General features: G+C 38.4%; 1 protein-coding gene across 2 annotated transcripts in view; it reads right to left on the reverse strand.

The window, feature by feature from the left end:
- Positions 1-10,271, reverse strand: part of FAF1 (Fas associated factor 1) — a 201,143-nt gene extending 190,872 nt beyond the window's left edge. Inside the window, exon 1 of one of the 2 annotated variants that reach the window (XM_081323426.1) lies at positions 9,916-10,271. In XM_081323426.1, coding sequence (XP_081179552.1) covers positions 9,916-9,948 — 33 coding nt within the window. In that variant the 5' untranslated portion in view covers positions 9,949-10,271. Of the gene's footprint in view, positions 1-9,661; positions 9,831-9,915 lie in introns of those variants that run through there. The other variant, XM_081323427.1, reaches the window with a different exon arrangement.
- Positions 10,272-13,193: the final 2,922 nt, after the last annotated feature.

Raw genomic sequence — 13,193 nt, forward strand, 5'->3', positions numbered from 1 at the left:
AAATAAAATATTGTAGCATCTTAAAATGCCAAGGTATGATGCTGTTATACACTGACAATGCACTGACAGGGGTTTTCTTTTACTGTGTACTTTTCACAGATGTGGCTCATTAACAGGGTGTTTCAATAATACATATTAAGAAAAAAAAATCACATAAAAAGCAGAGATATAGCCATGCTAGCAAAAACAAAATTCCAAATCCATATTAGGATTATAGTTTTATTAGTACAGTAAACAAAAAATGTGAACATGTTTTTAAGGTCTTGCAGCTTAAAAGTAGCATTTAACACCACATTATGCTATAAAAAGAAGCTAATAACAGCTCTGAAACTGTTTCAAGTCTCACTGAACAAAATATAGTAGCCATGTTGCTAGTCAACTGGCTGAGTTTCACAGATGCTCAGATATCCCTGATAAACAACCACAAGGAAGAGATACAGAGATTCACCCACATTTCCTCCCTCTTTCCTAGAAATAGGAAAATTGAAAGTCCTTTTAAAATGAGGCAGAAATTACTAGCCAGAGGCTGGAAAACATTTCCCCAGACAGTTTCAGGTAAATTCACTAAATTCCAAGAAACTGTGGACAGGTCCAGGTAAACTGAAGCAGACGGAAAATATGTTTCTTAAGGAATCTTCTCTAAGAACAGATAAAAATGTGAAATTAGGATTTCATGCTAATCTGTTTTCCTTGTAAATTAATTATCTTCATTTCTCCATATAAATTTTATAATTGGTAATTAATCCTTAATTTGCATCTATCCCTTCAAGCTGTTTCAAGGAAATTTTACAAGAACCAGGCTGTAATTGCAATTGTCTTATTATTTCTTCTGAGGTTCCAGCTGAAAAAGAACAATTTGTAGCCCATTAGCTATAACCAGCAACATCCTGAATGGAGCATTGTTTCTATTTTATAATTCTGAAGTTGTCATCCCTCATTTGTAACCGTTTTGTTATTTATCTATCCCAAGATTGACCAAATGTAGTATCTTCCTTTTTAAAAGAAAATTTGATTATATTTATATCTTATGAGATTGGTCTACTTCCCAAGTAGGAAAAAAAAGAAGTCTTGCTATCTCTAGTAATATGCTTAGTCACAAGATGGTGAAGATGTGAAATATAGAAATTATTTCATCTTTTCTCTTTTAATTATAAATAGAGTAACACAGGTACTTAGTACCCTCTCTAAAACACAGAGAACACAGAGTAAGGTATCCCATGGAAAATAGATGATAACTACCAAGCGGTAGTTATGGACAGTACCAAAAGGCAAACCGATATGACGCTGGAAGATGAGCCCCTCAGGTCGGAAGGCGTCCAATATGCTACTGGGGAAGAGCAGAGGGCTAGTACTAGTAGTGCCAGAAAGAATGAAGCGACTGGGCCAAAGCGGAAAGGACGCTCAGCTGTGGATATGTCTGGTGGTGAAAGGAAAGTCCGATGCTGTAAAGATTTTTTCTCCATAGGAACCTGGAATGTAAGATCCATGAATCAAGGCAAGCTGGACGTGGTCAAACAAGAGATGACAAGACTGAACATCGACATCTTAGGTATCAGCGAACTAAAATGGACAGGAATGGGTGAATTTAATTCAGATGACCATCAGGTATACTACTGTGGGCAAGAATCCCTCAGAAGAAATGGAGTAGCCTTCATAGTCAATAAAAGAGTAGGAAAAGCAATACTGGGATACAATCCTCAAAATGACAGAATGATCTCAGTTCGAATCCAAGGCAAACCATTCAATATCACAGTAGTCCAAGTCTATGCCCCAACCACCGGTGCTGAAGAGGATGAAATTGACCGGTTCTATGAAGCCCTACAGCACCTTATAGAACTAACACCAAAAAATGATGTCCTTATTATCATGGGGGATTGGAATGCTAAAGTAGGAAGCCAAAAGATAACTGGAATAACAGGCAAGTTTGGCCTTGGAGTACAAAATGAAGCAGGGCACAGGCTGATAGAATTTTGTCAAGAGAATACGATGGTCATAGCAAACACTCTTTTCCAACAACCCAAGAGACGGCTCTACACATGGACATCACCAGACGGTCAACACAGAAATCAGATTGACTATGTGCTCTGCAGCCAAAGATGGAGAAGCTCTATACAGTCAGTAAAAACAAGACCAGGAGCTGACTGTGACTCAGACCATGAGCTTCTTGTTGCAAAGTTTAGGCTTAAACTGAAGAAAGTAGGGAAAAGATACTAGGCCAGTCAGGTATGAATTAAATCATATCCCTGTTGAATATACAGTAGAGGTGACAAATAGATTTAAGGAATTAGATCTGATAGACAGAGTGCCTGAAGAACTATGGACAGAGGTTCGCAACATTGTACAAGAGGTAGCAACCAAAACCATCCCAAAGAAAAAGAAATGCAAGAAAGCAAAATGGCTGTCTGAGGAAGCTTTGCAAATAGCTGAGGAAAGGAGGGAAGCGAAAGGCAAGGGAGAAAAAGAAAGATACACCCAATTGAATGTAGAATTCCAGAGAATAGCTAGAAGAGATAAGAATGTCTTTGTAAATGAACAGTGCAAAGAAATTGAAGAAAACAATAGAATAGGGAGGACCAGAGATCTCTTCAAGAAAATTGGAGATATGAAGGGAATGTTTCATGCAAAGATGGGCATGATAAAGGACCAAAATAGCAGGGACCTAACAGAGGCAGAAGAGATTAAGAAGAGATGGCAAAATTACACAGAAGAACTATATAAGAATGAGCTTAACGTCCCTGATAATCACAATGAGGTGGTCACTGACCTCGAGCCAGACATCCTAGAATGTGAAGTGAAGTGGGCCTTAGAAAAGCTGAGCAAGAACAAAGCTAGTGGAGGTGACAGCATTCTATCTGAGCTATTCAAAATCTTAAAAGACGATGCAGTAAAAGTGCTACACTCAATTTGCCAGCAAATTTGGAAAACTCAACAGTGGCCACAGGATTGGAAAAGATCAGTTTACATTCCAATTCCAAAGAAAGACAGTGCCAAAGAATGTTCAAACTATCGCACCATTGCACTCATTTCTCATGCTAGTAAAGTTATGCTTAAAATCCTACAAGCTAGACTCCAGCAGTATGTGGATCGAGAACTACCAGAAGTACAGGCAGGATTTCGAAGAGGCAGAGGAACTAGAGATCAAATTGCCAACATACGCTGGATCTTGGAGAAAGCTAGAGAGTTCCAGAAAAACATCTACTTCTGCTTCATTGACTATGCTAAAGCCTTTGATTGTGTGGATCATAAAAAACTGTGGCAAGTCCTTAAAGAGATGGGAGTACCAGACCATCTTATTTGTCTCTTGAGAAACCTATATGCGGGCCAAGAAGCAACAGTGAGAACTGGACACGGAACCACTGATTGGTTCAAAATTGGGAAAGGAGTCCGGCAAGGCTGTATACAGTCGCCTTGCCTATTTAACTTATATGCAGAGCACATCATGAGAAAGGCAGGGCTAGATGAATCAAAAGTTGGAATTAAGATTGCCGGAAGAAATATCAACAACCTAAGATATGCAGATGATACCACTCTAATGGCAGAAAGTGAAGAAGAACTAAAGAGCCTCTTGTTGCGAGTGAAGAAGGAGAGTGCAAAAGTTGGGTTGAAACTAAACATTAAGAAAACCAAGATCATGGCATCCAGCCCTCTCAATTCCTGGCAAATAGATGGGGAAGAAATGGAGGTAGTGACAGATTTTATTTTCCTGGGCTCCAAGATCGCTGCAGATGGGGACTGTAGTCAAGAAATTAAAAGACGCTTGCTCCTCGGGAGGAAAGCCATGGCAAATCTAGACAGCACACTAAAAAGCAGAGACATCACCCTGTCAACAAAAGTGCGTATAGTCAAGGCTATGGTCTTCCCAGTTGCAATGTATGGCAGTGAAAGTTGGACCATAAGAAAGGCTGAGCGCCAAAGAATTGAGGCCTTTGAACTCTGGTGCTGGAGAAGACTCCTGCGAGTCCCTTGGACTGCAAGGCGATCAAACCGGTCAGTCCTAGAGGAGATCAACCCTGACTGCTCTTTAGAAGGCCAGATCCTGAAGCTAAAACTCAAATACTTTGGCCACCTAATGAGAAGGAAGGACTCACTGGAGAAGAGCCTAATGCTGGGAAAGATTGAGGGCAAGAGAAGAAGGGGACGACAGAGAATGAGGTGGCTGGATGGAGTTACTGAAGAAGTAGGCGTGAGCTTAAATGGACTCCAGAAGATGGTAGAGGACAGGAAAGCCTGGAGGAACGTTGTCCATAGGGTCACGATGGGTCGGACACAACTTCGCAACTAACAACAACAACAACCATGCGGTACATAAAGGCAGGAAGCAGGAACAGGGTGTGATTTTGAGAAAGGAGTTTTCAAACATGCCATTACAAGCTGTAAAAAAACCTACTAAATTCCTTTTAAAATACTTTTATTTTAGTGTTTGTTTTCATGTAAAACCATCACATATATCTCACTGTCATTATTTCAATAACAATATTTGGCATTGCCTCAAAAATGACTTGTAAGCTATTAAAAGTAATCTATTGAATACAATAGATTTCACAAGATTGTATTTGTTCTTTAAAAAAATAGCAGAAAAAAATGTAAGTGCATTATATATGAATTTCCAGTAGGACAGATTAGATTACAAATAACCTTGAATTAAATGGAAAAGCAAAGTAGCATTAACAAATACTTCAACTACACACTGGCTTCAATAATATCAGTGGTCATTCCAGTCTAATGTTTCAGTTCAACAGGTCCTTTGTGTTACAATTCAAGCAACATATCACCAATCACACCCCAATATGAAACATAGAAGAAGGCAAAACCAAAAGATAATCAAATTCAACCTCTATGTCTATACTAACAGAAAAGTACAATCTGCTTTCTAATATTGGTACATAAAAATATTTGAGCTCATATGCATAAGATAGAATTATACTAAGCTTCCTGGAGATCTTAAACTTATTTCTCAAACTCTCAAACCTGCCAGTTACAGATTTATAAACAGAAATTATTTCAGATCCATACTCCGTATAAAAAGGCTCATTGCCTTTAGATGTGATCAATGCCTTAGATACCATTTTTTTAAAAAAATGTTCAGGTTACAAATATTCAATTTTAGACAAGAAGCATCTTCTTAAAAAGATATGAAATTATGATTTTTCCCCCTCTAACACAAGGGTGCCCAATCCCCGGTCCATGGAGCAGTACCGGGCCACGGCATGATAGCAACCGGTCCACACAAACAAGGAAAGCCCCATCCGTGGGATGCAGGGAACAGACAAAACCACGCCCCCTCCGGTCTGCAGAAAAACCTCTCTCCACAGAACCCGTCCCTGGTGCCCAAAAGGTTGGGGACCTCTGCTCTAACATGAATAAAACTTCACTAGGTCTTCTGAGGATGTAGCCTAAAGTGTAAATCTCAATGACATCATGCAGCAACAAAACAGAAAACATACTCACAACTAAGCATTTTGAAAGAAAAAGTATTTTTAGCTGGATATCAGTACTTTATTTACTTGAGCGTTATAGACTGTAAAAAAATATTTGCCTAAATAGAAGCTCGCATAGGCGAAATATTACATACAAAATAATTTGAATTACGTTCTAAAAATAGAACTTTATACAAGAGATATGAGATATCATGAAAACCACTGCAAAGTGTTGCTACTGTATATAAGCTACATGACAATCAAACAAATGTTAATCCTAGAAGTTGTAAAACCAAAGAAATGAAAGTACAATACTCATAATCCAATTAGGAGTAGAACAACGCATGGAAGCATCCAAGACCTGGATTCAATTTCTGCTTAATAGCAGTAAATGGTAATTATACCCAGGAAACCATGCATATAGAACTGTAACTTACCGAAAAAAGTTGTTACAATGGTACCTCAGTCCTCCCTGGTGATTTGTTCCGGAAGACGCAACGAATACTAAAACTGACAAGTACCGAGAAAACCATGTAATTTACCACATGACCCACTATTTTGGCTGGAAGAAATAGCGAGTCACGAGACAACCGACATCAGCAAGTTCTTCCATGCACATCAACTACCAGGAGAAAAACAAGTGCCAGGACAAGATTTCTGCTTCAAAATGCATCAAATACCAAATTTGACGAATTTTGAAACAGTCAGATGCAAAGGTATGACTGTATCTTGTTACACGTATATGACTATTAATATAATTTATACCTAAATAAATAGTGTTTGGGTTTTAATATCAATGATTTTTTAAAAATCATTAATTCTTAGCTTCAGAACACAGGAATGCTAATGTATCCCAAAGGGTTGTGACAATCAACAAATATGGAATTTTTGTTACTTTTCCCCTTCAACAAAATCACCTAACAATGGCTGAAATAAACAAAAGTTCAACCCAATATGTGCTTATTCAAAATACATCTTGCAATGATCGGTGATTCTTAGTCCCAGATGCATGTCCATAGGATTGTGACCCATAATATAGTAGCATTCAAATGCACATTCATAGTGCAACCTAATCATGAATATAATCAATTTGGTTTGGGCAGTATGGTCTAGTGCACAGGTCTGCAACCTGTGGCTCTGGAGCCGCATGCGGCTCTTTCAGCCGTCTCCTGCGGCTTCCAGTCCTCTGCCATGTGCAGTCCAAAAAAAAAAGTGGGACTAAAAAAGTTCAACCAATCAATTCAAATATGCAGGGTAGGTGCATATCTCGCCTTGGCTCCACTCTTCAGTCAAACCCTGTTCTGCACATGTGTGCATGTACGTGCATTCGCATACATTTTTTGTGGCTCCCAGTTTTTCCTTTTGTGAGGGAACCAGTTCCGAGTGGCTCTTTCACTGTTTCAGGTTGCTGACCCCTGGTCTAGTGGTTAAGGCACCAGGCTAGAAATCAGGAGGCTATAGGTTCTAGACCCACCTTAGCCATGAAAGCCAGCTGGGTGGCCTTGGGCCAGTCACTATCTTTCAGCCCAACTCACCTCACAAGGTTGTTGTTATGGGGAAAATAGGAGGAAGAAGGACTGTTGGATATGTTCACCACCTAGGGTTATTTGTAAAAATAATAAAGGTGGGATACAAATAAATAACATTATTCAATAATAAATCATAACTGACCTAAGATCTCAACAATTCTAAATTCATAAAATTCAGACAATCTAAAATTATTAGGGATACTGTGCAGCTGAATCCAATGCTGCCCTATTAGATTTTTGCTAGAAAAGTATTTGTAAATCTGCTCCAGACAGGGAAGGGTTTCTTCTGCTGATGTAAGCAAGCATGCTACTGAATTCAATTGATCTTAAGTCATAAGTGAATCTGATAAAATCACTAAAAATTAATAAAATATTACAAACTTTATTTGTTTGTGATATATCACCAAGATTCTAATCCATACCATCATAGATTACCAAACTGTAATATGTCTCTTTTGCAGACTGAAAGCAGGTAGCATTTTGTCTTTTATAAAACACCTACATCAACTATTGCCAGCACTTACATCTGTACATTTTTTAAATTCTCAATGCATAAAGCACTATACAAACAAGCATGCAAATATACATCTGTTAATATATATTACAAAAATTGAGTATAAAACATAAAGCCAAATATACAGAACAAAATAAGTTTATGAAAATGTTCATAAAAAGTGGGAAGTATCAGTAAATTCAGCAAAAGAATTGTCATATTAGTGAGATGCAACAGCATATAAATTTAATAAATAAAACTCTTAGTATTTCTCAATATAAATAGCAGGCTCCTTATCAAAAAGGAATGGATTAGTATATCATTACATATAAAATGTTCTATGATTGTAATAATCTTTGCCAAATAATTAAGAAAAGAAATTTGATTTAAAGATTTTGCTAAAATTTCAGTGATGTTGTAACTGACCTTCATGGAGCAATTCCTGGGCCTAAATTGATTCCACATAGCATCTGACCTTTGCAGGTTCTCTTATTTACTAGAAAATATATCTTTGAGTACAGCCTTCTACACTCTATGGTATATTTCACCCATCTTCTTTAAATAACAATGATGCCCATTAAATATTTCATTTGCACACAGCAAAATAGAAGTTATTTTAAAAGATCAGTTAAAAATATTTACAGTGACATCATTAACTTAAAACAGAATCAGGCAATATGCACCTGTGGATACTTCCACCTGTGCCTCTAATATGCTCTGCTGGTGCATATGATTTAATTAATTCTTAATTTTTTCTCCAGAAATCATTTTAAGAGAAACATCAGACTCCAGTTACCTTCCACATTTATCTCCCAATATGACTGGATCCAAAATATGTTATTAGTAAATTAAGATCCTGGAGTCCAGTACTCCATTATCAATTGCCAAACAGTGAAAAATTAAAAAAGAAACAAATGGCCTCACTGGCATAAGGGGAAAGCTTAGAGATGGTAACAAATGAAGAGATGGAACTGATTTCAAGGAGAATTAGAGCTGACCCAATGTAAGGGGATGGGAAAACATAAGCAAATATCTTATGGGTAACAGAGGGCAAAGGGGGAAGTTAAATGGTTAGCGAAGCAGTCTAAAAGTAAAGGAGTAAAACCTCTCTCTTCTAGGGATGGCTTATGTGTGAAAGCATAGATCAGGTGTGTCAAACTCGCAACATCACGAGGGGCAGCAGTTTGACACCCCTGGCATAGATGAAAAGAACTTGAGGAGTAACCCTGAAAGAAATGTGGGTTCAATATTATTCTTTAGCTTGCATTGAACTTTTCTTTACATAATAACTTTGGCATTTTATGAAATGGATACTTTCTTGGAAGTGGATGCATAGGCATTTGTGATACTGATATTTTCTGAAAATTCCATATTCAAAAAGAAAAACTCTAGAACTAAACTTATTCATATAAGCTATGGTCCATTTTTTTATAAAAGCCATATATACATTGTATTAAATTTGAAATTTGGACACATATTCATAGAATTCAAATCCAGTTAATTGTTTCCCAACTGATTTATAAATATTACATAGAAACACATAAAGAAACCCAGTTCTTAAACACAGATATGCTGCAAGACAGGGTAAACAATCCAATATTCTCCTTATGTTTTGGAGTACAAATCCTATCATTCCTTGCCTCTGTCCATGCTAGTTAGAAGTGAGAGCTGAAATTCAAAAAGCTGCTTTCTGTATATTTAAATCCCAATAATGATTATATCTTACCCTACAAGTTGTTATTGCCCCACGAGCTAAATTTATGGCAGAACTATAGCACACTACATAAAATGTATAAGCAGATACTTTCTAAGATTAAAAAAAAAAACCTTTTCACATTGTCTAATATTTAAGCGCATAAAGCACCAAAGTTCTTCTCTACTTTCATTTAACATCTTTTTAAAATCACAATAGATATGAGCCCTTGGAATATCGGCATATCTTTTTTATTATCTTCAGAATATTTTATTTTCTGTCCTCCCGTGAAATTTATTAGAAGTTTGCAAAGAGTCAAAATGAACCAGATATATATGGTGGCTAGAAATCTAAGTATTTGGTTTTTTAAAAAAAAACAAAACAAACAACCATTCTGCCTCTGCCTGGGATTATGTTGTTCCTTTACCTCTTTGTGAGAGCAAAGGTAGGTAGGTACATTACTGCCATTAGCTAATGTTTAGTTAACATTATTCATGTTTCTTGCATTATCTCTTGGATTCTCGACTACGAAGAATAAAACAGTCTCGAGTTTTATTATTGTTGTGGTTGCTTATGGGAGCAGGGCTCGCCAATTCCGGAACTTAGGTCCTTCCACCAAAGAACAAGAAACAGAGAAGCTGGGAGAAAGGGAAGAGAGAGAGGGAGAGAGAGAGAGACAGACAGACAGAGAGAGAGAGAGAGAGAGAGAGACAGACAGAGACAGAGGGAAGGAGAGAAAAAGATCATGATTAGAATATGGCAGTGGTGGAATTTGAAATTTACCTGAAAATCAGCCAGTATCATTTCTCTATCCATGTTGGACGCTAATGCAGCCGGGAGCGGCCCTTCTCCTGCCTGAACTGTACACCTGGAGGCTGCTGCCGGCAAGACCGGGGCTCAAGGGGGTGGGGGGGTGGGGGGGGGTGGGAAGAGAAAGGAAACTACGCTCTCATCTAAACTCCAAACTTAGGTCAAGCCCTGGCAGTCTGCTCCCCGAAGGCTTTCCCTTCTTCCCAAACCCGCTGTCCCGACCACTTGAAGAGCGGAGAAGGGAACGGAAGAGTGCAAGGCAGCGAACCCAACCCTGCCTTGAAACAAGGCGAAGAGCCTCTTAAGTAGCTTCCTCCTTGCCCAGCGAGCGGCTGTCGCACATTTTGCCTGTCATTGAAGTCGCAAAGAGACGCTTTCCGGCTGCCACGTGACTGGTCCTCCTGTCAAATGCTGGCCACCGATAAAGCCTGGGGAAAGAGAGAGGGAGGGAGGGAGGGAGGGAGGGAGGGAGGGAAGGAAGCAAGCGCTTTCGACTATTATGTAAGAGGGCCGATTTGGATGCGGGAGCTGGGGGGGGGAAGGGGGGCAGAGAAGAGAAAGAGACGGCGGGGAGGTTCCCAACGCCCTCCCCCCCTTTTTTTTTTAAAAAAAATGAAGGGTGTGGTTGGCGAGCCTGCAAGAGGTCCATCAGCAGATACCGGTTCTTCAATGAGGAATGGAAAGGAGAGATGGAGCCTTGCTTTTATGAAAGTGTCGTAAATGCGCTTGCTTTGGCCGTTTGGGTTGTCAGCCCCAAGCTGCGGTGTTTAAAGCCCTCCCCGCGGAGAGAGCCTTGGAAGGAAATAAAATGATTGCGGTTACTCCAAAATTCAGGGGTCTTCAAACTTGGCCCTTTTATGACTTGTGGACTTCAACTCCCAGAATTCCTCAGCCAGGCACGCTGGCTGAAGAATTCTGGGAATTGAAGTCCACAAGTCATAAAAGGGCCACGTTTGAAGACCCCTGCGAGTCCAAATGTTGCATGCAGTATTCTGGGATGGAAGGGTTGCGATCCTGCTCTTTAAAACGATTGTTGTTTTGCTCACAGCGGAATTTACCTGCCTTTTTAGCTTGTAAAATAGGCTGAGGGGAGGGTTGTTTTAAAGTTATGATATAAGTTAGATCTACTCACCAATCTCTTACTTAAAAGTGAGTATTCTGACTGCTATACCTTACATCCTTACTCTTAAGTGGATTTATGCCAATTGTCCTTTCCAGATAATTCATAAAGATGTGGAGTCTAGAGTTGCAACCAATAGCAAATTGAATTTGTTCATATTGTGCTGTTTTTAAACAGCAGTCTTGCCTGGAGCATGGTAAACAACAGTCCTAACTCACACAGAACTGCAAAAATTTGGCTCACCACTACTGTAGGTCTCCAGAAAGAAAAGCAGAAAAACCTGCCATCTACTGACCATCCAGAAATTTGCCACAAAATCTTGATGCTTTATAAAAAATATCTGGGTTTTGTGGTACGCTGTTGGGAGAAAGCTGGGGTAAGCCATTGTTATAAACTATTGCTACTTTTGATGTCAAACCAATAATTATCAGTATTTTACCAAATATAAGTGTTTGTCATACATTACATACAGTTAAAGGTAGACTACTTAGTCTTATTGAGGCACTCAGATCTACAGTACATTGGTTATAAACTGCAACACAAGAGAAAGCAACCTGGTGCTCTTCAAACATTTGGATTAACTACTACCATATTGCTAATGGTAATTAAATTTAAATTGAAAACATCTGTAAAACAAGTTGGCTATTTTAGTGCTAATAGAAGGTTGTAGAATGTCAGTTTGCAGTGAAATAATGGCAAGTTATGAATTTTCCTGGGGAAACCAGTGATAATGAAAATAATAACATAGCAACTGTATGTTGGGAAAGTGATTATTTAAAAATTTGAAATGGTACATTGGCCTGAATATTTGATTTGGAATAAAATATAAAACTTTATATTACTTACACAGTAGTGAAAGTCAATGAGTGTAGAATCAAACTAAAGTATTGAATGAGACCACATTTCAAATTACAGGAATGTACAGGACACAGGAGACTTGCTTAATGAGAAAAAAAGGTACTGTACAGCAGGGTGATTAAGTTTTTAATGTCTTGAAGCTGCACTTTAAAAAATCTACATAAGTAGAGCCATGTTACAGTGAGGTCACACAAATGGGCAGGTTTTAATGTGAGCTTTGGGATGGGTGGAGTTTCTTTTGCTTTAAGTTTAGTTTTTAAAGACGTTTGTTGTTTTTAAATAGGAAATGACACCTCTGTAATAACAGGGTTTGCTTCTATATTTTAACAATGGAACTCTGGAAAACCTCACTTGGTCATAATCCAAGGAGTGTTCAGCCCTTAATTTAAACCAATTCTGTATAGAAGGCTTCCTCTACATCAGTTTATCTTTTCTGTTTAAGCCAGAGATTTAAAAGCCAGAGATGTATATATCTGAACCTTCTATGTAGCAACTCCTTTAGGCCAAATATGCATGTGTGGGAAGAATCCAGAGAAAGAAATATTTTGGGGAATATTAAAAAGGCAGAATATATTTCTCAAAAGGAATAATGGAGCAGCTCTTTAAAAAGGTAGAAACCTCTCCCCCCCCCCACCAGCCAAAAAACTCAGCAGAAGCCAGCATTTAGAAATGCAGATGTAATAATCCATTCAGGAAGGTTGGAGCCAGGAACCTAGAAACTGATGAGATTAGGAAAATAAAGACCCCTAAAATCTACATACTCCACCCAAACTCTAAAAGACATGACCTTTGGGGACATAATAGGATTAACCCACCAATACCAAACGTCACACTCAGACTCAAGTCAAAGTACATGACACAGGAAATACAAAGCCTCAAACAGGAACAGGAAACAACCTAAAAAGCCCAAGAAGGTATAAAAACCCACCACTCCCAGCTACATGTGTTCAGCTTTCCCAGAGCAATGCTTCTGTCTGGCTCTGGCCTTCAATAAACTACAACATTTCTAAAGCAGTCTCCATTTTGTTTATTCCCAGCTTGGACTGGACCCTGATGAAGATTTTTCTTTCAACACATGCTTTTTATGACTTATTTTTCAGTTGATAATAAAACTTAATACTCTGGCAGTACTCAAAAAGGTAATTCAAATCTGATTTGCTGATCTATGACCTTAATAAAGATTTGATTTACTTTAACATAGCTTTAATATTAGACTATGGCTGTGCCATTTATACTTACCCTTGGTATGTATATTTTGGCAATAACTTCTTTC

This window comes from Vipera berus (genome assembly GCF_964194415.1).
Source record: "Vipera berus genome assembly, chromosome: 3".
NCBI lineage: Eukaryota > Metazoa > Chordata > Lepidosauria > Squamata > Viperidae > Vipera > Vipera berus.